The 25972-nt window shown below is 57.2% G+C and overlaps 1 protein-coding gene across 1 annotated transcript; it reads right to left on the reverse strand.

Annotated features, from left to right (window-relative positions):
- On the reverse strand, positions 1-25327 carry LOC114885827 (NADH-cytochrome b5 reductase 3). The gene is made up of 9 exons (XM_029206144.1): positions 25255-25327; positions 16101-16232; positions 12670-12742; positions 12205-12311; positions 9849-9978; positions 9270-9353; positions 8965-9050; positions 4886-4985; positions 1-1129 (listed from the first exon to the last, which is right to left on the reverse strand). The coding sequence occupies exons 1-9, from the start codon at positions 25273-25275 to the stop codon at positions 957-959; spliced, it is 906 nt and encodes a 301-aa protein (XP_029061977.1). The 5' UTR covers positions 25276-25327; the 3' UTR covers positions 1-956.
- Positions 25328-25972: the final 645 nt, after the last annotated feature.

A 25972-nucleotide genomic window follows, 5' to 3' on the forward strand; every position in this document is an offset into this window, starting at 1 on the left:
CAGATTAGCAAAGTTTTACTTCAACGTTATGTGTGCTCATAAATGACTCTGAAAAGCCGATATGCAAGAGGATGACACGCTGTGGTCTAAAGGCAACGTCGAGGCCACTGAGAATGTCCCTCAGACAAGAGGCTCTGCTCAAAATCTCCCCCACCTCGGATGAGGGCAGCAGGAGGGGCGTCTGGGACAGAGGGATAAACACATCATCTCAGCTCTCCCATCAGAACTGGCGTCCCGGGACCCCAAGCTGGTCGATCAGAGGTCAACTGCTTGGAACTCCCAAAGCTGCCCAAACGTTCTGGTGTTTCAGGGAAATGCGAAGGCTCCCGGAGGGCCCGTGTGCCGGATGGAAGGGCCCTTGGTCAGCCCCCTCCTAGTCCAGCCCCAGGGGGAGCCCAACTCCCTGCTGGCCGGGCCTGCTGTGCCCTGGGGTCGGGGCAGCCTCTCACCCCAGCAGCCCCGTCAAGAGGACGTGTTGGTGTTACCTACCACGTAGTGTCAGGTGCCGAGGCCTGGCTGTGGCCCTGAAGCAGGCGGTGGGTAGGGGCCTGGCACCTGCAGCTATGGGCTGCCCATATATTTATGTTTATTTCCAGAGTGTGGTATGCTCTGGGGAGGGTGGGCAGCATGGTGCTGGCAGCCTCGGCCCAGTAGTGTGTGTGTTTTGTGGGGGTGGGGGGGGGGGGGGGGGACATCTCCAGTGAGGCCCAGACAGAAATCTGCCCTAAAGGTGGCCGACAGCGGCCACCTGTAACAGAGCCCTGCTCCCAAAGGGGCCCCTCGGGGGCCAGCCCAGCGGGGTGACCTCCCAGGCACGGGCAGGCCAGGCTGAACCCGGCTGCAGCAGGAGACGTGGGGGAGAGTGGTGTTAACAAACGACAGCAGGAGGGGTGGGTACGGACAGGGCGACAGGGCGCGGTGAGTGTGGGGCGGAGCCAGTGGCCAGGGCCCGCCCATCAGAAGGCGAAGCAGCGCTCCTTGGGGTGGCCCACGCGGTCCAGGTTGGGCAGGCAGGCGTACTGGATCATGGGCGGGGGTCCGCACATCAGCACCAGCGGCTCCTCCTCCGGGGGCGGAAGGTGGTCCCGGATCATCTCCTCGTTCACGAAGCCCTGGCTGTAGTCCCAGGCTGCGGGGTGGGAGACCAGGTGAGCCCGAGTACGGCCGTGTGACCAACTGCCAACTGCCCACCCGCCCAGCACCCTCTCCTCCGTGACGAAGTTCCTGTGCCATGAATTCCTCCCTTCTTTCCACAAACACTGAAGGATGAAGAGGCTGAGCCAAGTAAACCCTCAGCCCGATCCCCTGCCCCCAAGCCTGGCTCACCTGTGCCACAAAGGCAAGCCCATCAACTTTCCCCCATCACGCTTCACAGCGTGCAACGCGTTTCACTGCCACTGGCCTCTCATGTGGCCCTCAGAACCGCCCTGTGGGCGGACAGGGCAGGGGTTACTGATCCCGTTTTACAGATGTGGGAACTGAGGCCAAGAGGACCCAGAGTTGAGTTGTCCCAGGTCACACAAAAAGGCATGGACAGGGCTGGGACGTTAGCCCCAGGTCCCAGAGGTCCCCCAGCCAGTGCCAGGCTGGTCAGGGTGACATTTCCTACCCCACCACCCTCCATGCTACCTACTGGCCCTGTGCCCACTGTCTGACTCTTCCCTCTACTGCATGTCGGTCCATGAGGAGCTGTGTCTGGTCCACAGCTGTAGTCTCAGTGCCCAGACAGCCCCACACACAGTAGTTACGCAATAAACAATGAGTAAAGGAATGCGTCCCAAATAAGCAATCGGTGAGCCTGAAAACAGCAAGGCCAGGAGCCAGGCTGAAGCTCCAGATGCAGGACCCTCGTGGCAGCAACAGCTCCTCTAGGTCCTGCCGGCCTCCCTGTCTCGCACACGCACACGTACATGCGCAGTGTGTCTCCAGGTTTCACCTGAGATCCAGAGCCACCTTTTATTCCTACAAGTCACTGCTGGTGCCCGCGGCGAGAACCTGGTGCCCCGAGGCTGGCAGGGCTCTAGTCCCACCCGGACCCTCAGGACTGACCTGCCAGTAGGGGCTGCTCAGGGAGGGGAACCAGCCAGTTCCAGGAGCACGGTGGGCCCACGGTGACGGCAGGCTGGCAGGGCTCTGCCAGGAGAATGGGGCTCTGATGACTGGGGCCCGAGGAGAGGGGGAGGAGGCGACACCCAGCCCGGCTCCACTCTGGCTCCGATCTACGCCTTGGCTTCCACATCTGCGCTCAGGGCCGTAACTCCCCCATCACGGCAGACAATGCTCTCTGCATCACATCATGTACACTCCATGGGGGGGTCCCTTGCGAGGGGCCAAGCCAGTCCCAGCTGGTCTTGGGATGAGGAAGAGTCTGCTGTGCTGAGCAATGGGGTATTCTTTACCTCATGGACACTGAGCTGAGTAACTGACCCCATCTCCCTTTTCACTTTGGCTGCTGGGAAGCTCAGAGTGATATACATGGCCACCCACAGCAAGTGTGCATCACAGCCCACGCTTCTGTACAAACCTCATTCCCAATTCCATTCTATGGCCCTGCCCTTGTTTTTCTTTCACCCCCACTTTCCATTTATACCACTCCGACTCACTCTATGAGTCTTTGTAAGGTGCCTAAAATCCCTCTGGAACAAGGCGGGACATAGGTAGGTAGATAACATTTTATTAACAGATCTAAAATTACTTTGAAAAAACCTGCATGGGACTAAACCATATTTGCTAGTGTAATGAATGTACAGGTATGTAAGACACATCTCAATTTCACAAGGACGTTTTTAGATAGTGTATTTTTCTTTACTTGTATACTGAAGGTGACTTTGTAGGGGAAAAAGAGTCAGCTGGCCCCTCTCCCCTGTTCTTTTGCTTAGCTCCACAACTGCCTGCTGGCCTGGTACCATTTTCCTCCTCAGCGTCTACCCTTTTCAGCTTACACCTAATGTTACGGCAATACCCGAACTACTGTCGAACTGTGGTCAGGGTAATAATAAACGTAAGTGTAAAATACCGGGAGACTACCCAACTGTATTTCTCCTTGGTCAGTAACTGGTTACTCTTAAAACTGTCCCCAGGAGGCACTTCGGTATAGGCGTTGCCAGGCGTCACCACCAGAGGGCAGTGTCCACTCCTCCTGCGGCCAGGCCAAGTGCAGGCAACAGGGATAGAGACCCCTGCAAGGACACTCCCATCGTGGCCAATGAGCCTACCTGACCACACTCTAGAACCTGCAACCAGAAGGGAGCTAAACCAGCTTTCATTTCCCCCTTTTGAATGAGACGTGGGTACAAGATAAATATTCCTTTCTTGGGCTTCCCGGGTGATGCAGGGGACACGGGTTCGTGCCCCGGTCCGGGAGGATCCCACATGCCGTGGAGCAGCTGGGCCCGTGAGCCACGGCTGCTGAGCTGGATGGGAGAGGCCACAGCAGTGAGAGGCCCGCGTATCGCAAAAAAAAAAAAAAAAAAAAATTCCTTTCTTTACTGGAAGCTCGGACTCCCAGAACCAGTGCCTCCTGTGCGACCTCCAGTCTCTATGACTCTACTTTGTCTTTTCTGGGTCTCACTTATCACCTGCTACTGTACTTTATAATTTACTAAAAAACCTGTTTCCTGTTCATCCTCCCCAACTAGAACATCAGCTCGGGCCAGGCTGGTTTCGGGAACACACAGAGTGAGGGGTCCGACCAGGAGGAGACCCACTGAGACACGGGTGGGCCCAGGACGGGGCCCTGGAACAAGACTGTCAGGTCCATGGATCCACCAGGGGCCCAGGATCCGATTTGGTCAACCCAGGAGGGTGGCTCCTCTCTCAGGGATGGACCCTGTTGAGATGGGTACCCCCAGAGCCCGCCTGCTCATTTCTGGGGGAAGCAGAGGGTGGCCTGTTCCCCACACTGCCGTGGTTGAGTCCCAGGGGACCGGGTGGCTGTGTGAGGAGAAGGAGGCAAAGCAAGGGCAGTGTGGCAGCAAGCTGGTGCCCACGTGGGTGCTTTGAAAATGTCCAGTTTCTAATATTTAAAAATTTCCCATGAAAGTGCAGGCCCCCAGCTTCCCCTGAAACATGGGGAGGCTGGCCTCCAGGGCGGTACTCCTGCACAGCAGGGCTGCCCGCAGCTGGGAGGGGGCTGCCCCTCTGCACAGGCAGATGCTCTCCAATTCGTCACAGTCCCCACCACTCCCTATAGTCTCCTAACCCTGAAGCCAAACATCACTGGTGTTATCTACCAAGAAGCCTCAGCTGCTGCTTTTCTTACAACAGAGAAGAAGTTAAGATATTTTTTGTAACCACATCTACCTAAGGAGGAGAATGGAGTACAGTTTAGCTCCCAGAGGGCAACCTTGTTTCAGGTTTTAGGGGCAGCCCTCATTCACCTCCTCCTATGTGACCTTGGCAAACAGCTTAAACACCTGGATAAGTAGAACGAAGGTAACTGTACATCAGCCCAGCCCACACTCCAGGGCTGATGATGAGAGAGAAAATGGGTGTAAAGTGCCTTACAGGGTTTACACTGCAACGTGTAAACACTCACCCTCACCCCAGCACTGGCCCTGGAGACCTGCCCCACAGTGAGCCCCGGCCCAAGGGGAGAACGCCGGCCTTGTTTGTCCAGCTGAGAGCAGGGCAGGCAGGGGAAGGTCTGGGGCTCTGGAGGAGGCGGGTGTGAATTCAAGCCCTAGCTCTGGGGTTTTCCCACTGTGTGCTGTGGGGCACTTGCGTTCCCTCTCTAATCCCTCTTTCCTCATCACCTTCCTCTCACAGGGCCACAGTGAGCACCAAAGGAGACCATGCGAGCAGAAGCCTCCACAACGGCAGAGGGCTCCGCCAGGTGAGCGTGGGCCGGCACCTCCACCCAGCCCACCCGCCTGGGCGCTCTCACCTTCAGGGGCTTTGTCCACTGTGTACCAGAGCTTGAAGCGCGCAGAATGTTCGTTCCTCAGTTCCTCCAGCTCGGGCCGCAGCAGGATGTCCTTCTCAGTCTGCAGGGGGACAGGACCCAGCGGTCAGGAGGGACAGCGACAGGGACTGCCTTTGGAGACCCTCGTCATCCCGCCCACCCATGGGCCGCACGCTTGGCAAAGCTTCCAAGGAAAGTCCAAGTCTTTCTATGTTCTGGCATCTCAGCTTGTACGTCCACAGTCTAGGAAATACAGATACTACTTCCCCAGATCACACCTGTCCCTCCGCAGCCTTGCCCACGCCAATCCCTCTGCTTGGCCTGCAGCTCCCCACTTTCCATCCCCACTGATTTCATTTAGCCAGCCCCACATGGCCCTGTAGAGTTCAGCTTGTCACCTCCTCCAGGAAGCCTTCTCAGACCCCCAGGGAGCATCAGCAATCTGCTCCTGAAACAGCCCCTCTTTCCATTCCTAACCACAGACTTTGCCCTGTATGTCTGCAGGTCACTCACAGACGGACAGGGCTCCTCAAGCCAGTGGCTGGCTAGACTGATCTCATAAGACTGTTGTGAAACTGGGGGCCAAAGAGCTCTGTCGATCAGAAAAGGTCACTGGCTCACAAACCTCTACTGAGCCCCAGGCTGGGTGAGGGAGACTACGGGAGAGGCGTGGAGATTGTTCTGAGCAACCTCTTTTCCTCTTTTTTTTTTTTTTTTAAACATCTTTATTGGAGTATTAATTGCTTTACAATGGTGTGTTAGTTTCTGCTTTATAACAAAGTGAATCAGTTATACATATACATATATCCCCATATCTCCTCCCTCTTGCGTCTCTGAGCATCCTCTCTATGAACAATGCCTCTCTGACCACCCTCACTGCCCTGTTCCTGAGGATAAACTCGAGGGAGTGGAGTTCAGTGTAGAAACCCACATGGTTAGGGCGTTCAACACAGTAGCTGCTTTACAGTCCCCAGGCAGGTTACACCAAGGCGCACCAGCAGCGTGCCCAGGAGCATCCATCTCCCTACACCTCTGCCAGCACTGGGTAATGATCCTTTAAGCTTTGGCAATCAGATTAATGGAAAGTAAAGCTCATGTTTTATTTTTTATTATTAATAAGTAAGTTTGTCACCGGTCTAGTAATATCTTATTAGTTTGTAAAAACTTTTTATATGAAGGATATTAATTTTCATTGGTGATGCATTATATGTCTCATCCCCAGTTACTTATCTTTCTACCTTATTTATAGTTTGTGTTTTTCCCCAGGGGAGCTTTTCATTTTTAAGCAGATGGTTCCAACAATCTTCTCTTTGACGGGCTCTCCCTGGTGTCTTGCTTAGACTGACCATCCTTGTTCACTCATTCATCAATACTTCCTGTAAAAATGCTCACCTTCTACTTTTTTTTTTTTTTTTAAGAAAAGGGCATATGTTGAACTCATACTTTATTTATTTTTTAATTAATTAATTTATTTATGGCTGTGTTGGGTCTTCGTTTCTGTGCGAGGGCTTTCTCCAGTTGTGGCAAGCGGGGGCCACTCTTCATCGCGGTGCGCGGGCCTCTCATTATCGCGGCCTGTCTTGTTGCGGAGCACAGGCTCCAGACGCGCAGGCTCAGTAGTTGTGGCTCATGGGCCTAGTTGCTCCGCGGCATGTGGGATCTTCCCAGACCAGGGCTCGAACCCGTGTCCCCTGCATTGGCAGGCAGATTCTCAACCACTGCGCCACCAGGGAAGCCCTCACCTTCTACTCTTAAAGCTTCAATTTTTTACATGTGTATCTTTAACCTAAACTTCATTTTTGTACAAGGTAAGGTAGGGATCTACTTCGTTTTTTCCAAGTGCATAGCAACTAACTCAACACTCCTTTTCCTTTCTCTTTTTACGTTTGGTATGTCACCTGCATCAGATACAAAGTCTCTCCTACACTTGGGTCTGTTTCTAGACCAGGGCTGTTCAACGCAGTTTTCTACAATGATGGGAACGTTCTACAATAGATCTGTGTTATCCAACAGGGTAACCACTGGCCACATGTGGCTATGAAACCGATGAAATGTGGCTAGTGAGACTGGGAAAGCGAGTTTTTAACTTCGTTCAATCTTAACTAATTTCAGTGTGACTAGCCACATGCTCCGGCATGTCCCAGCACAGTCTAGATTTCCTGTCGTGCTATCCAGAAGTGCAGTTAAGTCCAGTAAGCCCAGGTCTCACGTGTGGCTCCAGATGCATACGCGCAGGCCCAGTGCCAGGCAGATGCCCACGTGTGGCTCCAGATGCTATTTTTATCACTGACACTTTTCAGTATGTTTTAATATCCAGTGCACTAAGTTCTTCCTTGTCACTCTTCTTTTTCAAAACTTTCTTGGCTGTGCATGTGTACTTTGTCTTCCAGGCCATACTGCATCATTTTGTCATATTAAAGGGGAGAAAATATCCCCACTGGGACTTCGAGTATTACTTTATGAAGAACTGACACCTTCGGAATATCTGTCTCCCTGTCCAAGAAGCAGGGCGCCCCGCTGTTTATTAACACTCCCTAATGCCCTTCTGAAAAGTCGTGCTTCCCTTAGGAAGGGATGCCGTCCCTGGACTCAGGATGCCGTCCTCAACCTGCCTCCCCACCAGCCTCCACTCCCATCACTAGGTCACTCCAGGAAGAATGCACACGTCTGCAACGTTAAACGCTCCTATCCAAGGCCATCTCAACCCTCACAACCGTCCCAAGAGGTGGGTCCCCCGTTACCCTACATTACGGATGGGCAAATGGAGGGGCTGTGGCCCCCGTCCAAGCCAAGCACAGAGGTCACTGAGGACGGGGGAGGGAGGGGCAACGACTCAACTGGAGCAAAGCAGCAGTCCCCACAGTGTGGCCTGCAGACCCCTGGGGTCCCCGAGACCCTTCAGAGGGACCTTGAGGTCAGAACGATTTTCATATGATACTTAGTTGCATTCTTCACTCTCCTTCCTCACGGCTTCCAGAGGCTACAGGACTTGTGACACTGCACTGACTAAAGTGCAGAGAGAGATACAGAATCCACCGCCCCTGCTAACGGGCACAAAGATGCCCGTCCAGGCGACAGAGGGCTGACGGCCTCCACAGAGACTGCCCCAGCACTACCAAGCTGAACGCTGCCCACCCTCTCAACCCCACCAGCCAGCTTGGAATTTCTGGCTGCTTCCACCCACCCCTAGTCAAGGCCACCTCAGTTGGCCTCAGAGCAGTTTTCTGCAACTGTGTGGGACCTCAGCCCGGGGACCTCAGCCCGGCCCCGCCGCCTCCAGGCTCGATGTCCTCACAGATGACACGGAGTGGAGCCTGGGCCAGATGGACCCAGGGGCAAACTGACCTGAACCACATCTGAGAGGCGCAGGGGGCCTGGGCACGGCCCCCACACAGGCAGGGGGTGCCCCGTCTTAGCTTCCCCCCAAAAGGGGCGTCACTGTAAGATCCACGTATTCCGTCACGAAACACTGAACCTAGAAAGACCCTTGTGACGACCTTGCTTCATCATCTCATTCCACAGTGAGGGAGCAAAGCCCAGAAAGGGAGAGTGACTTGTCCAAGGCCACACAGCAGGCCGGGGCGGGCAGGCAGCGGGTGTGGGGAGGAGGACATGCATTCAGGAGCCGGGGAGCCCAGGTCCAAACCCTGTCCCAACTCCCCCAGCTCAGGGACCTCGCGCAGGTGGGACCTTGGCACGTCATCTGTGAAAACGGCCCTTCGGGCTCCTCCCACTTCACTGGTGGGTTCCAAACTCTGTGTGCGGTGAAGGGAACCCTGAGGTTCCAAGGAAGCAGCCAGAGGAGCTGTGGGTGCTCCAGGTGCCTCACCCCTCCACCAAAGCAGCCCCACTCGGGTGAGACGCTCTGAGCTCCGCACTGAAAAGCCTGACCCCACCAGCCCCTGTGAGGGCTGCTGTGCACAGAACGTTCAGAGCACCCCTCACATTTCAGCCTCCCTGAGCATCTCCGCAAAGCTGTGCAGACCCCTGAGCAGTGCCTGCTGGGCCTTGCCCCCTCTCAGCAGGAGTCGGGTTTGCAGACCTCAGGCCCACCCACTGACCTGGTTGGCAAAGAGCAGATGGCACACGGTCTGATCATCCGGGTCCTTCATGATGGCACGGATCACCTGCAGCATTGGGGTGATTCCTGCAACACAGCCACCCCCCCCACACCGCGTGAGCGCCTGCTGCATACGCGCAGGCCCAGTGCCAGGCAGATGCCCAGAGCTGCCAGGACAACTGGGTCTGGGTCCCTGACCTTGGGAAGCTCCCAGTCACTTGTAATCTGTGCCACATCCCACACCCTGGCCCTGGACCACGACATCCGCCCGCTAGGGACTCAGTGAGGGGCTCCTGGTCCACATACCCGTTCCTCCTGCAATCATGCCCACAGACTTCACCGTTGTGATGACAGGGCTGGATTTCTTGTCCGGACGGATGGCAAACGTTCCTGGGGAGAGGAGAAGGGGTGAGGCCCAGCTCTCAGACATGCTGTGCCTCGGGGTCGGAAGGGCTGGAGAAGCTGCCCCCACCTCAGGGGTTCGGGCGCGGCGGTCACCACAGCCCCCAGACAGTCAGGGTGAGGGGGATGGGAAGGCGGCACCGGGACCAGCTCAAACGCAAAGAGGAGCTCGAGGACGAGTTCCTCACTGCGCATGGCTGGGGAGCAGGGAGGCTGGAGAATCAGGGGCGTCCCAGCTCAGCCCTACCCCTTGTTTGTTCTCAGCCAAGCAAAGCTGGTCTGTGGGCCGCATCTGGCCCCCCGAGGCAGCTGGTCTGCAACCCCTGTGCCGGCCACCTTGATTCCTAACAGCCAGGGAAACGGAGGCCCCAGAGAGGAGATGGCTTGTCCTGCGAGTCACCCATCCAGACAGCAGCAGAGTCGGGACCTGCACCCAGCATCCACCGCCCCCACTGGGTCCTCGGGGAGTCCAACCCGGATCACCTTTGCCCTGGTAGACCAGCAGCCCATTTGGGCCTCGGAACTCAATGGTGTCTCCAATCTTCATGCTTTCCAGGTACTGGGACATCTTCCCTCCAGCGGGAAACTTGGGGTGGGTGTCTTTGAAGTAAACCTGCAAGACACCCACAGTCCTCAGCTCCCCGTTCCCAGGGCTGCCGGGGTGAGCTCTGGGCCACAGTGGGAAGACGCTCTTCTGGGGTCTTCTGCGGCCGTGTGTGGCCTTCTCACACGATGCCCCTTCCACCCATCAAAACTTACCCGCCTGTGTCCCGTCCCCCGCAGTGGTCTGCCCTCCCCAAAACATCCCCTTGGAGGGCAAAGCATCAGCCTGGTGTCCAAGGCAGCGACCCGAGGGCCTGCTGCATGATGTTCTGCCAGCAAGCATCTGTGACCACCCCCGCCCCCTCCCCCGGCAGGAGATCCCCATGGCTGTCAGCTCAGTAAAGGCTCTGGGAAGCCGGCTCACCAGGCCCTCCTGGTGGATGTTCAATTCTTTCCACTTCGTGCTGCCATAAAAACATCACTCTTGGAACCATTTCCTTCCTTGTGCCTTTTGGGATTTCAGCTTTGGAAAAAGGGATGTGCTACAACGCTCGTACAGAGAGATGGGCAGACAGGGGAGGAGCTCCAGGGCTGGGATGGCTGCGTCACGGGGCATTTCTGCTGGGCTTTGAAGGGCAAGCAGGAGTGATGAGCAGAGAAGGGGGAGAGGCAGTGGGGGAGGGACAGCGTGGGCAAAGGCCAGGATGTCTAATAGGGCTTGGGGCCTCGGGGGTGGGGTGGGGAGAAGAGCTTGCGGCTACAGCACAGGGGATGTGTCTGTGTGTCTGGGGTGCGGGGCAGGGAGAGTGGAGGGAGAGTGGGCAGAGCCCACTGCGTGCCAGGCTGGGGGCCTGACCTTTAGCCAGGGCCAAGGGGGCCAGTGAGGTCTCCAAGCCAGGAAGGGCCTGGTCCTGGTGAGTATTCCATCTCTACTTGAATCCCCCCAACACCTCCTCCACATCTGGCTCGAGAGACTTCAGCAAGAACACATGCTTGAACTCTCACCACCTTCCATTTCCTTCCGGACAAAGCCCCAGACTACCAGGGCCTCCAAGGATCTGCCTGGCCCTGCTGACCTCTCCCTTTTCGGTCCCTCAAGTCCTCAAGCCTCCTCCTGACCTCAGGGTCTTTGAACCTGGAAGGTCCTTTTCCTCCGTCTCCACCTGGCTGCCGCCTCCTCAGCCGCCAGACCTTGCCTCACTGTTGCCTGCTCAGGGGGGCAGCTCTCATCACCCCACCCCCGCCCCAGCTCTGGTGCCCATTCTAGGTGCTCTTGTGCTTGTCCCCTGAACAAACACTGACCTCTGTGTGACCACCTGTTCAGTGTCCATTCTCCAGCCAAAGACAAGATACCGAGGCCAGTGGGCCTGGGCACCCAGCACAGGGTCTAAATGACACCAAGCGAAGAGGAGATCCAGGCCAGAGCCAGGACTGACAGGCCCAGCTCCCTTCCTGCCCTCACAGACACAGCGCCCAGCCCAGGACCCTGTAAGACCCAGGGCTGAAGCTGAGGCCCAGCGGGGGGTCTCTGCTCCTGTCCCCCCACCCAAGGGTCCAGTGAGGGGGCCCTGGGACCTGCACAGTGGAGTTGAGAGAGCAAGCCTGATCCCCGGGGGTGCTGAGCCAGGGCGGCCATGGAGGTTTGGGCCTTGACTAGGAAGGGTCTCTAACATCCAGCCCACCGGTCTGGGCTGGTTCACACTTTTGGGTGGGTGTGTGATCAGAGAACATGGATCACTGCTGGAAAGTTTGTGTTTCTAATTTCCATAAAAATGTACCGGGCTCTAGTTGTCATTTCTCCTTCTGTTCAGCATCTTGTTTTTTAAGATCCTTGCTGGTTGTTCTACGTCTCTCTGGTCTTGTTGCTTCTAATGGCTACATCTTCCCACAGCGCACACCCAGCCCCCGACCGGTGATGGATCCCAGAAAGGCCCTCACCCCGGCTCCCGGACACGGTCCCATGAGCTCCTCATACTGCACCCCCAGCGGGCCCGTGGGATGCTTCCCAGGGGAAGAGCAGGTGCCCAGCTCACTGGGCTTCGCCAGTCCGAGAGCAGGAAGGTGAGCCCTCCACGGGCTGGTGGGCCTGCCTGGTTCCTCTTCTGCAGGTGCTCAGCCTGAGCCCGGCCCCTGCCCTCTGCCGACACCCCAAAGCTTGGCTTGTGCTAAGAACTATGATCTGCTATTCACTGGGAAACCAGGCACAGCGAGCACAGGGCCTTCAGAGATCAGACTGTGGGCCTTGGCTGCGAGGTGGTCACGCCGGCGCCAAGCAGCTGTGGCCCCAAGACCTCACCTTGATGACCAGGTCCACAAAGCCCTTGTCGTCATCGCTGGAGACGGGCGTGTAGGGCCGAATGACTAGGTTCCCATCGATTCGAGCCGAGAGGTAGATGTGCTGGCCTGCAGGACAGCAGGGGTGAGTGTGGGCTGACTACCCCTGCAGGGCCCCCTGGGTCTTGTCAGCCCACTTCGCTGCACCCCGTCCAGCATTCAAAGCCTAGCCTGACCTCGGCTCCCACTGCTCCCTTCGCCACCCCCAGGGACTCCCATCATGTCCCATCTCTTTGCCTTTGCTCGTGCTCGTGCCACTGCCGGGGACACTGAAGCAACTGGCCTCTTATCCTGACACTCACCCCTGAAGGCCCAGGGTGGCTGTCACCTCCTCCCTGAAGCCTTCCCTGCACTAACTGAAATGCAAAGTCCCCACCTCTCTGTCCCAGCACCGGCTCCACGTGTGCTGGGTTGGGGCCGCACTCACCGACAGGGAGGCCCAGGATGTGCTGGGGTGACGGCAGAGCAAAGCGGAACCGGCGGGTATCATGGCTGATGACCTGCAACGAAGCGTGAGCTGCTGGATGGCACCCAGGGCAGAGCGGCCCCCAGACTCAGTGCCCACCCCTCCCCAGCACCGGAGTGTCATTGAGAGAAGTGACACTGACATATGGACATACAACCTGCACACGCGTGTGCAAGGGCACAGAGGTCAGGTACACACTGGGTGTGCCTCTGCTCTCACTGGCCCAGAGGAGGGCACTGACCCACCCAGGGCCACAGGGCAAGGTGGTCGGAGCAGGGAGTGAGCTCAAGATCCCAAAGGGAGGGACTTCCCTGGTGGCGCAGTGGTTAAGAATCCACCTGCCGATGCAGGGGACACAGGTTCGAGGCCTGGTCCGGGAAGATCCCACATGCCGTGGAGCAACTAAGCCCGTGCGCCACAACTACTGAGCCTGCGCTCTAGAGCCCATGAGCCACAACTACTGAGCCCTCGTGCCACAACTACTGAAGCCTGCACGCCTAGAGCCTGTGCTTTAAAAAAAAAAAGATCCCAAAGGGAGGCTGCCAGACAGCCCAGAAAATTCCAGGGACAGGAGGAAAGGATCCACCTCCGCCACAGCTTGAGAAGTGTCCTGGGGTGGCAGAAACAGCTCAGGGACTGGGCCAGCAGTGGGGCAGAGCTGAGACAAGGCCCCATGTGCCCAGGCCTGGGACTCAAGAGAGGGGCTCTAGAAGCCACTACACTAAAAGCCGCCCCCCGCCCCGAGAAGCGGGACAGCATGACCGTGGCTGGGCTGCAGAGGGCAGGAGGCATGGCAGCCTTGCTGCCCAGGAGGTCACTGGGGCTGGCCATGGCCAAGACAGGGTGTGCACCCAGGGTGTGGTCAATGGGTGAAGGCCATTCCCCCTCCAGGGTGGGGCAGAGGCTGCTTAAGAGTGAGGCTGGGCTGAGGAAGGAGCCCAGTCTTGACTGGGGCCAGGGAGGCAAGCAGGTGTCAGCAGGTGTCAGAGCTGGGAACCGAACCCAGTGCCCGGACTCCGACCTGGGCTCCGGAAGGCCCCTGTGAGGTCTCCCCTGCACCAGGTGCAGCAGGATGGTGGGTGTCGAGGGGCCGTCCGGAAGGCAGGCAGCTAGCTGTCCAGCACATGTTCACGCCCACACGAGGCAAGGTCCAGTGATGGAGAGTGTTACCACCCGGAGGGGAGACGCCAGACCTCTCCCAAGGGACAGAACGTCACGCTAAGCACCACTGAAGCGTGTGAGCCAAGGCAGGTGGCCTGGGTCTCAGGAGAGACGGCGCCCAGCCACCACTTAGGACGCAGTGCTTGTTGGCGGCTGGTGGGCCTCTCCGCCCCACAGTCCGGGCCTGAAGCTGCAAACGGAGCCCCAGGGCCTCCCGCAAGTGGATCCCAGGATTATCAACTGGTCCTGGGGCTCAAGGTCAGAAACCCACGTGCCAGATGTTTTTGGAGGAAGAACAGAAATGAGAGAAAGACACTGGTGATTGCTAGCCCAGCACAGCAAAAGTCATGAGGCTAACGTGTGTGAGGGCTCGGCACGGTGCTGGCCGTGATGACCCGAGCAGTAGACTCGCAGAGCTGTGGGCAACCTTGCTGATCACCTGGTCCAGTCCCGTTCAGAGAGGGGAAGGGCCGACAGCCGGGACCCCTCCCTGGACCAAGGCAAAGTATCAAGAGCAGGCCCACCTGCTGGCCCACCACTAGGCTACAATGGGGGAGGGGAACTGCTAGCACGTGTGCCTCCTGATCAATCAAAGGGGCCTGGAGGGTCCACCGTGTGACATCCTGTGACAAAATACCAGATAGTCGTCAAAAATAATGAATCAGGGCTTCCCCGGTGGCGCAGTGGTTGAGAGTCCGCCTGCCGATGCAGGGGATGCGGGTTCGTGCCCGGTCCGGGAGGATCCCACATGCCGCGGAGCGGCTGGGCCCGTGAGCCATGGCCGCTGAGCCTGCGCGTCCGGAGCCTGTGCTCCACAACGGGAGAGGCCACAACAGTGAGAGGCCCGCGTACCGCAAAAAAAAAAAATTAAAAAATAATGAATCAGCTTTGGGTTAGACATGTAAAGGTGTCCATATTGTACAGCTGGGTAAAAACTCAGGTTATTAAAAAAGAGAAACTAAGTATACACACACCTGAACCTCCACACATCATGTACACAGGAATGTACTACCAGAAGGGCTCACGGTGACCCGTGAAGGGGACCCTCTGCAAAGGGGTTATGGGGGAGGGGAACGTTCACACCTCATGAACAGAGCACATATAAACATGTGCTTTTATTTTATAAAAGTAAAATTTTTATAGTGAGCACATATAAATCATACATTACTTTGGGAATTAAAAAACAACAACAAAGAAAAAGAACTTTATAAAAGGAAAAGCTTTTAAAACATTGTTATTTCATTTTAGTGAGAAAAAATTGTGTATAAGATATATTGAGAGGATAAGTGTGGTCTCATCTGGGAAGCAGTAACTTTTTTTTCTTTTTCTTTTCTTTTTGCCTCTCTCTGGTTTTCAACTTCTATGAAATCCTGGTACAAGTACAGTCACAGGAGCCCCAGCTCTCATGGGGAGCCCGGGTGCAGACTAGAGCCCAGGACTCAGGCTTCTGGCAAGTGACTGACTTTCTCTGCCCCATGACTCAGTTTTCCCTGTCACACCCCTCCTGAGGCAGCTGTTGTGGCCAGAAATAGCACATGGGAGGGGCTCTGATGAGAGAGAGTAAGGAGGGAAACAGCCTTACAGGGTGGGCGGCTGGGCAAAGGAGGGAGAGGATGGTTTTAAATCAGGATCAGAGGTCTGAAAAGGAAAAGCATCAAGTGGGGAGGGCAGGAGCAAGCCTGTGGGAGGAGCAGATGGAGCCGCCCCCGCCTGCCCGCAGGGAATCTGACAGATGCAAAAGACTCTAGGGGCCCTGAGTGGGTGACCCTGCGGGGCGGGGAAGGAGGAGGGGAGGAGACCTTATCTTTAAGGCAGGGGCACTGGGATGGGAGCTGCGAGGCCTAGGCCTAAGTCCTGGTCCTGCCCCTAACTCACAGTGTGACCTGAGTTTCTCCTCTCTTGTCCTCTGTTTTCACAGCCATTAAATGGTTACTTGGACCCAAGAGTCCTTACAGGGTCCCTCCCACTCTGACCTTCTGGGGAATAGTGAGTGTGGTTCAAAGAACCAGCTCTGTGGGCCAAGACCTGAGTTCAAAGCCCTCTGCCGCTTACTGGTAGCCTTAGAAAGGGACCACCTTGCTTTCCCCATCTGTAAAATGGGCACAGATAATGGGACCTGCTTCACAAGGGGCCATGCCCTGAGCACACAGTAGGTGCCTGTGAAATGCTGTGAGGCTGACAAGGACAGAGAGGTGCCCGTGACCCACGACCCCCTCAGGCCCCACACTGACCTCCCTGTCAATCAGCCGCAGTGGGTACTTGATGTCCGGGTTCTCGAGGGTGATGGCTGGGGTGCAGCGCTGGAACAGCTTCATGAACAGGCTATACAGGAACCAGACTGGCGAGAGGACCACGTGGCCCAACTGAAACGACAGGACAGACCCACGAGGTCAGCCTGCCCCCTGCCCTTCCTCCAAACACACCTCCGGGCCTCTCCCCTACCAGGAACGCCCTCTCCCCATCATGTTCATTCAGGGAACCCCAGCTCCATTTTGGTGCCAGCTGGGAGAAGTTACAAAAATCAGAGAAACCGATCACTGTGTTACTGAGTCATTGGAAAAGCTCCATTTTCCCTGAGGAATGGGGACAAAGAAAGCTACATAACTGAGCATGTAGCCCTTTTCACTTTGGCTGCCAGGAAGCTCAGCATAAAGTTCCCAAGTACCTGTGCTTAATCCTGAGCACTGTGTATCTGTGCTCGCTCCCTCCCTCCCTCCCTTTAGTCAATTCCCCTGGCCCTATTAAGTGATGTCAAGTGCTAGCTCTATTTAGACAAACAGACAGGCCCCTGAGCCCTGGGGTTCTGCCTTCAGATGCGGGGGCAGCCGAGGCACTGAGCTAGACACTAGGAAGCTCTGCTCCTTGCTGGTTGTGTGACTCTGCACAGGTCCCTTCCCCTCTCTGAACTGAACTGGACCAGGTGATCTGCAAGGTCCCCTGAAGCTCTGAGAGTCTACTCCTAGCATCATGCAGAGCCCTGCACAGGGGTTAACCTCATGACAACCCTATGGGGTAGGCACTGTCATCACCACCACTTTACAGATGAGGAAACAGCTCAGAGAGGTGAAGCAACTCACCCACAGTCACACAGCAGGCAGGTGGGGAGCTGCAACTCAAACCTGAGTCCACCTGCCTCCCCAATCACACTCTTAAACATCAGGCCTCACCCTCATCGTCACTCACCCGCTTGCGTGGCTCTGAGAACCTCTTCCTTGCCAGCCCCCTGCCCCCCATATCGCAGCCTCACAAAGACCCTAGAGGCAGTTTGGACTTTTTAAAAACGGAGAAAACCCGCATCCCATGGCCAAATAAAACTGCTTAGGTTTACGTGGAGAGGACACCCTTGCAAAGAAAGACAACCAGCCTGCTGCTCTTTCTAGCTGTTTTTGTCCCTGGGAAAAGCACTTAGCCTCTCTGCCCTGTTTCTCCGTCTGTGAAATGGGAGTCATAAGCTACACTCTCTGGCTGTGAAGATGGATATCGGCTAACCCAGGCCGTCCCCCAGCAGGCACTTGACCTCACTGGGTATCTGTGTGCAGCAGCTACCCTTGGCCATCCGGAAGTCGAGTCCTGGGCAGCCTCCACTATCTGGACCACAAGTGAGACTCAGGAAGAGAACAGCAACAGCCTCAAGACCGCTCAGACCAACCCTACAGTGGAGAACCTGGCAGATCCCACCCTAACCAGGGAGCAGCACAGGAAAGGGGCCAGCTGACACCGTGCACCTCCTGACACGAAGCAAGAAGGGCCCAGCACCGCTCTGTGCCTTCCTTCAGGAGCACACAGCCTGCCTCTGACACAAGGAAACACCGAGGGCCTTTCGCCGCGAGAACTGGCACCACTCTTCAAAAATGTCAAAGCCAGGGCTTCCTTGGTGGCACAGTGGTTGAGAGTCCGCCTGCCGATGCAGGGGATGCGGGTTCGTGCCCCGGTCCGGGAAGATCCCACATGCCGCGGAGCAACTAAGCCCGTGCGCCATGGCCGCTGAGCCTGCGTGTCCGGAGCCTGTGCTCCGCAACGGGAGAGGCCACAACAGTGAGAGGCCCGCGTACCGCAAAAAAAAAAAAAAAAAAAAAAAAAAAGAGAAACGAAGGCCGAGGAATGGGTCCAGATTAAAGGAGGCTCTGGTGGGTCGGAGGGTGCTCCCCTAAAACTCATGTCCACCCAGATCCTGGGGATGGAAAAGGGTTTTTGCACGTGTAATTAAACTAAGGATCTTGAGATGAGATCCTCTTGGATCCCCCCGGTGGGCCCCAGATCCCACGACAAGTGTCCTTCTAAGACAGAGGAGAAGACTCAGAGGAGAAGGTTGTGTGAAGACAGAGACTGGAGTAATGTGGTGACACGCCAAGGAGGCCAAGGACTGCTGGAAGCCACCAGGAGCAGGATGAGGAGGAAGGCCCCTCCCCTAGGCCTCCAGAGAGCACGTCCTGCCAAAACCTTGATTTCACACTTCTGGCCTCCAGACTATGCAAGAATGAACTTCCACTGTTTTATGCTGCCTAGTTTGTGGTAATTTACATGCAGCCGTAGGAGGCGAATACAGTAAGTCCCCTACATGTGAACGAGTTCTGATCTGAGAGCACGTTCGTAAGTCCAATTTGTTCATGAGTTCAACAAAGTTGGACCCAACTAACACAATCAGCTATACAGTACTGTACTGTAATAGGTTTATAATACTTCTCACACAAATAACACACAAAAAAACAAACAAAAAATAAAGAAAACGGTTTAAATCTTGCAGTCCAGTACCTTGAAAAGTTCAGTGGTACCAGTACAACAGCTGGCACACAGGGGCTGGCATCGAGTGAACAGGCAAGAAGGGTTACTGACTGGAGGAGGGAGAGGAGGTGGGAGACGGTAGAGCTGAAGGATCGTCAGCCATAGGAGACGGAGGGCAAGCTGCCATTTCACTCACGCCTGACGTTGGTGTCTTTCACTCACACACGTTCGCACCTTTGAAAGTTTGCAACTTGTAGGGGACTTACTATAGAGGCCAAAGAGACAGAACAACTGAATACAATGTGTGGTTCTGAATCTGATTCTGGGCCGGGGGAAAAAAAACAGTTGTAAAAGACAATCCTGAGACAACAGGTGGCATATGCATGAAGGCCCATAGATTAGACAACAGCACGGTATCAGTGTTACATTCCTGATTTGATCAACGTCCTGTGATTATGCAAAAGAATGTCCTTGTTCTTAGGAGATAGATGCTGAAGTGTTTAGGGGCAGAGAACCATCATATCTGTCGTTTACTCTCAAATAGTTTAAAATACACACACAATAAAGTAAATATAGCAAATGTTAATAACTGGTATATCTTGATGAAGAGTATATAAGGGCTCTTTATACATCCTTTCAACTTTACTGTAAGTCTGAAATTATTTCAAAATAAAAAGTGAAAAAGGGAGTCCACACTAGTGGTTCATATAGGGGGGTCAACAACCAAAAGTTCTCCCAAAATACTGGTTCTCAAGAAAATTGTTTCACAGCTTGTTCACTCACCCTCCCTAGTGTACCTCCCTGACTTTAGTTCTCACAGCAGATGACCGTGTGTATTCTTCTTATCATAACACTACAAATTCCCCTTTTTGCCTTGGCTGCCAGGATGCTCAGAGTCAAGTTCCTTGCTTGCATGGAGGCCTCTTTGCTTCCTTTGCAGGCCTCTTGAGGTAGCATGTTCTGCAGAGAACAGACCTGGAATGGGCCCCTGCCCTATTGAGGGTCAGGTGAGAAGATTCTCACCTCTCAAGGCCCAGCCTCACTGCTCCCTCCCTTCCCAGAAGCCCTGCCAGGACCCCCCACTCTATCAACTGGGGAGGACACTCTGGCTGAGTACCTGAGGCCTCTCTGAGCCTCAGTATTCTTGGCTATAGAAGGAAGGTGAGGGCCACTGCCTGGCCAACAGCCCAGGGGAGCTGGGATATGAGATGAGATGGGGGGCTGAGGTCACCGAAGGGTCTATAACCTGTGGAATGTGGGCATGCACACAGGTTTTTCTACCACCCTCATGGGGCCACCATCACCCAGGAGACGGAATACCCAAATGAAGGAAGGGCAGAGGCACCAAGATCCCACACCGGGCCTGGCCCTGCCCCCAAACCGGCCCAGCTGCTTCAAGTTGCCCAGCCGAAGCTTTGGTTACAGGCCTTTTGTTGGGCTCAAAACACCATGCCTCTCCCGCAGACAGAGCCTCCAGGCTGGCTGCAGCCACGGCCTCGCCCCACGGGGGGCCCCTCGTCTGTTAACCAATGGGTCTAAACAGAAGGCCTGAGGGAGCTGGCCCCAGCGCACCCCTCCGGCCCACACAGGGCCACACAAAGGGTCTCTGGCCACCTGCCCACTTAACCAGCACCTACCATGTCCTGGCTACCAAGTGGTATTTCACCCACCCTGGGTCGCATTTAAGGCCTGTTGGCAGCCCTGGACTCTGGGGTCAGGAGACTTGGGTTTGAGACCCAGCTCAGGACTTCAGGAGGGAATCTTCACCTCTCCATGCTCCATCTTCCTCAAGTTCATGAGGACAGTCCCACCTAGGGCTGGGGAGGAATCGAGGCTGCAAAAGGCCATGTTAGAGCAAACTGGCCAATGTCCCTGAGCTGGCACTGCTCCAAGAGTGGGATGTGAATTCTCTGGCATAATCCTTACTTCAATCCTAGGCTATAGGTACTGTGATTATCATCAAGTTACAGATAAGGAAAGCCAGTCCTCAGAGGACTCACACCCATTTCTCAGAGAGATTAAGTGACTCACCCATGGCCACGCAACCCAGGCCTGTCTAGCCCAAAGTGTGGTTCTTCCCAAGCCACCTCCCAGGACAGATGCCCTGGAGCCCACAGCCCAAATCCCCTTGCTCCAGCACAGTCCAATCTCCCGGCTCTTGCAGTGAAGCCCCAGCTGCCCAGACTAACAGGCTGCTCCGCCACCCCCAAACACCCACCACAGCTCCCCACTGCCAACACTCAAGGTCCCCACTATCCAGTCACAAGCCTTTCTTGCCTTAGGCCTTTGCACACTCTCCCTTCTGCCCTGAATGCCTTTTCTCTTCCCTCATCCAACAACTCCTATTCCACTTCCAGAGCCCAGCTCAAACGTCAACTCTTACCCTCTAGCTAAGCAAGCCCTCAGCAGACATCCGGAGCCCGCCCCCGCCCAACCTCTGCAAACTCCACGGGGATGAGGGCGACTCTGATGATTCCTCTGCTCCAGGCCTCTCCCACATCAATCAGGGAAGCCATATCCATGGAGAACATTGTTTAGGGAAAAAGTTGAGTGAAGCGACATTTGCAGGAAATCACCATTGTTGGGAGCCCTGGAAATAAACTTAAACGACATTAAGAGCCCAAGTGGAGTTATGTTTGGTGCTCTCTGGAGTTTTATTTCCCCCCAGCACAGCCGTTTAAGGGGTCAGCCAAGTTTAATAACTAAGACCCCCTGGCCTGCAGCTCGTCTCACAGTCTGCAAAGCACCTTCCCTTCCATTTCCTCACTGACCCTCAGCACTGGGAGACAGGCCAACTGCATTCTTCATTTGACAAACGAGGAAACTGTGGCTCAGGGAGGCCCAGGGTGGAGTCTGGGCTTCGGTTCCCAATTTTCTGTCGTTCACCCCAAGTCTCTCACCTGCCCCAAATGCCAGCCAGCCCATGGTTACGTGCTGAGCCGTGAAAATGACTCATTTGTCAACAGTTCTGAAGACGAGTCCTCAACACTGGCCTTGGCCCTTACACCGAACTTGCGGATCCCAGGCGCCAGCTTCGTGTGCCCTGGCTGCCAGCCCTGGGCTCACACGGCTGGGCCAGGTTCCCATGTGAGGTCACAGACAATGTGCGACGGCAGACCCAGCAAGGCGGGGGACCTGGTGTCTCATCTCTAGCACTCAGAGTAGAGACACTCAGTAAATATTCGTGGATAAATTCACGAAGGGACAAGAACAAGCCCCTGCACTGCAGTCTCTCTCTGAATTTTCTTACTTTGTCTGAAAGTTTCCGCAACCAGGACAAGGAACCAGATGCCTCCAGGGGGAGGGTGGGGCTCGGCCCTCCATGGAGCACAGGGCTGAGGGGTTGGATCCTGAACTCCTGGCTGTTTCCACACCTGCCTCTCAGAGGTGTGGTGGGACTGCAGCCGCTGCTGGAAGGAGCTGTGCCAGTGAGCGGTGGATAATGTGAGCGGCCTTCCTTCCAGTCCCCGTGCCCAGACGCGACACTCTCGTATCTCACACAGTCCTTGAGCCCGGGACGCGGGCGCTATGGCCACTCCACTTCAGTGAGGACACTGAGACAGGGTGAGAACTGGCACCCAGCTTGGTCCGAGCACTGAGCCCCAGCCCTGCACAGTCCCTCTGCATCTGCGGACAGTCGGGCCACCGAGAGAGCAAGGGTGAACTTTGTACAAATTCCTCTCTGGAGGCAGCTGTGAGCCGACCCTCACTGTCAGTCAGTCCTTCAGGTCACAAACCCCAGTGGGCACAGCTGCCAGGGCCCCTGTGGGATGCGGCGGACAGGTCAGGGGACCGCGTCCCTGGGGAGCTCAAGCCAGTGTGGGAGATGGACACGGGCAGAGAAAAGGGTGCAGTGGAAAGGCGAAGCTTCGTCTCTGGAAAATTGGAGGCTTTACCAGACTCACAAGGGGTTGGGATGCCCTGTTCCCCGTCCAAGGCACCACTCCCACTCCTGCAAGCAGTGGGCAGAGTAAACAGGAGGCAGGCGGCCAAAGCCAAGGTCCCACCCCAGCTCCTCCTCAGCTGTGCTTCACACACACACACACACACACACACACACACACACACACACACACCCCACGTCACCCCAGCTCCCCAGGGGAGCTAGGAGACAGCTGCTTCGCCAGGCCTTGACCTGGTGCCCCATAGGCCACACAGTGCCCACCAGGGAACCCACCACCTGCCTTTCCCCACCTCTGATAACACAGGAAGGGGAGAGGGAAATGGGGTGCCAGAGTCCCACGATGCCTCCAGGGAGCCCCCAGCTCACCCACCACAGCCGAGGGGCTGGGTAGCCCTACTACCCCCGTGTGGCACCCAGCCAGCTGCTCACCCCCTGGAACTCCCCACCGGGACCCTGCCATCCACTCTACCCAGGTCAGGTCTGGGTGGGCAAAGGGACCTGCCAGGACCCCCCAGGTGCCAGCCCCCTGTGCTGAGGCTTTCCTGCCCGCTGCCCGCCAGCTGTCCAGCTGGGATCTGCGTGTCCACCTCCCTCATGGCCCCCTTCTCGGGAAGCAGGAGCAAGTGGGAGGGAGTGGAGGAAGCTCTGCAGCGAGGGGCTCCTGGCTCTGCGCTTCTGGGAAAGGGAACCCAGGAGGAGGGGCAGGTGGACAGTGGAGCTGCCCTCCACAGGGGGGACCCAACCCTGCTTCCCAGGGGCTGGGTGTCTGGACCACGGACTAGGCACAGAGCTGCCAGGGGCAGGGGAAAAGCCTTGGACTCTACCTGTGGTGGCGGCCTGTCAGGGTCCACTGAGCACTCACAACTGTGCTGGGGGAAGGGGAGCCAGAGTCGGGGACGACAGGCTAAGCCCCCAACATACCCCCAGGTGGCAGGTTCAAGTGCCAACCCCTCGGCGTCCCCACTTCTGGTGTGTGGGAGGAGGCCTCTCTCAGGGCCTGCACGTCTCAGATAAGACGCCTGGTGCCCAGAGCCCGTGCTGGCCTCCCGCAGACGGCGTGGAGCCGCTGTGCCAGGAGGCCTGTCTGGGGTCTGCTCCAGGTATTTGGGCTCAAGTGGGGACCCCAGCAGGGCCCACGAGGAAAGGGCAACCCTGCCACCCTTTGGATAGAGGAGGCTTGGGAGTTGGTGAAGGTCTCCTGACGCTCAGACGGGGCTCTGCCCCTCATAGAGGGGCTACAAGGGGTCCTTGGCTACTCGGCAAAAACACTGAGCAGCCAGATCTTGGGGACACAGAGACAAACCCAACCAACACGGCTAGAAGGTGAGAAGCACTGCGGGAAAACAGCAGGGGCGGGGGTCTGGGTTCCGGTCCGGAGGCTGAGCAATGAGGGAGGAAGGGGATTGCTGGGAACACGGTCAGGACGTTACGCTGAGCTGGGGTGATGCCCCCAGGCTAGCCCTGGGCAAAGCTGCCCCCTGGGCTGAACGCCACCCAGAGTCCTGGGCTGGGCCACACATTCACAAGCCAACACCCAGGCCAAGAGGCCTTCTGCCGAGTCCCCAAGGGGGAGCCCCACAGAGCCAGAGGGAGGAGGTGGAGGAGGACGCCAGGCAAGAGGCTCTGGGCCTAATCCTCCCAGTGGCAGCCCTGCCCAAGTGCCCCCAGCCAGCGCCCAGGCACCCGCATGTGTGGGTGGGGACTGCCCTCTGGCCACAGCCTCAACGTGGAGCGCAAGCCACGCACCACCACTGTGGCTTCTGAGAAATTCAAAAGGCCCGAGGGCGAGGGAGGGTGGCCCTGGGCCGAACCAAAGTGACAGCATGACGATGGACTTTGCAGCTCCACAAGTTCAGACTCCGCCAGCCCGGCCCGTGGCCAAGTCTTGAGTGGCATTTCTTCATCTGTAAAATGGGGCCACCGGCTGGGGCCTCTCAAGTTTGCTGGGTTAAGAGAGACCAGAGCCTAGCTTGCAGCCCACGGAGAGGGTTCAGGGGCTGTCGTCGGTTAAAACTGCGATCCAGCAACACCGCACGTGCGCGCGCACACACACTCATTCCACACGCACACACTCACTCCACGTGCACACACCCACTCCACACACACTCACTCCACACACACACACCTCACACCCACTCCACACACACACTCCACACGCACACACTCGCAGGTACTCACGGTCACACTCCCGCACACCTGCTCACTCTTTCACTGTCACTCACCCCCATACACACTCCTGCACACGCACACGTCACACCCACACACCCGGTCACACACACGCCCTCACAAACTCACACTCACACATACGCGCTCCCTCCTTCACACTTCACACGTGTTCAGTCGCACTCATACTAACTCACACGCGGGGGCACCGGCCACGTTCACCCCCGCACTCGCTCAGCACTAGCGCACACATCCGCACTCCTCGGCCGGCCGGGCTGAAGGGCGCAGCGGCGGCGGCGGCGGCGGGCGGGGCGCCCCGAACGCGTGGCCGCCCGCCTCCGGGTGACGCCCCTTGACCGGGAGTGCTGGGCCCGGGTGCAGCGGCCCGGGCGTGAATCACGGACGCACGGGGACGACCGGGGCGCGGCGGGCGGGGTGGGGCGGGGCCGGGTGGGCTCCTGCGCCCCGCGTCCGAGCCCGGTCCCCCCGCCCCTAGCTACCGGGCGCAGTCGGCGCTGCCCGAGACGGGGGTCCGGTGCCCGCCGGTCCGCAGCGACGCCCCAGGCCCGCGGCAGCCGGCGTCCCTCCCCGCCTACCGTGCTCAGCTGGGCCCCCATGGTGGCGCCGCTCTGCACTCGCTCTGCCGCCGCCGCCGAGACCGCCGCGCCCCGGGCCAGCCCCCTCGGCCGCGTCACCGAGGAGGAGGGGCGGGCCCGAGCGCGGCCCAGTCGGGGCGCGGGGGCGGGAGGCCGAGCTAGAGGCCCGGCTCCGCCCCGCCCCGCCCGCTTCCGTCCGCGGGAAGAGGGTTGAAGGGAGAGGATCCGTTAGAACGCGAGGCCGGCTGCCGGCGCAGTCGCCCCGGTAGCCTGCGGCGGGGCTCTGACCCGCTGAGTGGTCTCGGGTGGGACGCTGGCAGTCTCTGGGCCTCGTTTGCCATCCTAAAGGGGAGAAGATGGCGCCCCCTATTGATGGGATCTAAAATAAAATCCGGAAACTCCACCGCGGCCTCCAAGGCCTGCAGGAGGAAGCCCCGCTTGGCCTGACCTCAGCCTGCGCCCCTGAGCACGTTGCTGGGCCTCACAGGCCTTCTTGTTCCTCAAACTGCTCGGCTTGGTCCCTCCTCCAGGCCTTTCCCTCTCTGGAACACCATCCCTAACTGCCTCAGGGTCAGCCCTGGCTTCTTGCTTGGGCATCAGGTGAGATGTTCCGTCCTCAGCAAGGCCTGCCCTGACTCCCTCTCCAGGCAACCTCTTGTGGTCTTCCTGGCACTTAGCACTGAGCTAAAGTCACCCTTTGTGTTTCTTCAGGGATGGT

The sequence above is a fragment of the Monodon monoceros genome, unplaced genomic scaffold (genome assembly GCF_005190385.1).
Source record: "Monodon monoceros isolate NGI ecotype Baffin Bay Population unplaced genomic scaffold, NGI_Narwhal_1 Super_Scaffold_6, whole genome shotgun sequence".
NCBI classification, from domain to species: domain Eukaryota; kingdom Metazoa; phylum Chordata; class Mammalia; order Artiodactyla; family Monodontidae; genus Monodon; species Monodon monoceros.

Excerpts from the sequence above, each read along its gene's own strand:
- LOC114885827 (XM_029206144.1), bottom strand. The coding sequence starts at position 25,275 with ATGGGGGCCCAGCTGAGCACG. Across the intron at positions 9,051-9,269 it reads CATGATTGCAGGAGGAACGG|GAATCACCCCAATGCTGCAG; the intron begins GTATGTGGACCA and ends GCTGTGTTGCAG. Across the intron at positions 1,130-4,885 it reads AGTGGACAAAGCCCCTGAAG|CCTGGGACTACAGCCAGGGC; the intron begins GTGAGAGCGCCC and ends CCCACCCCGCAG.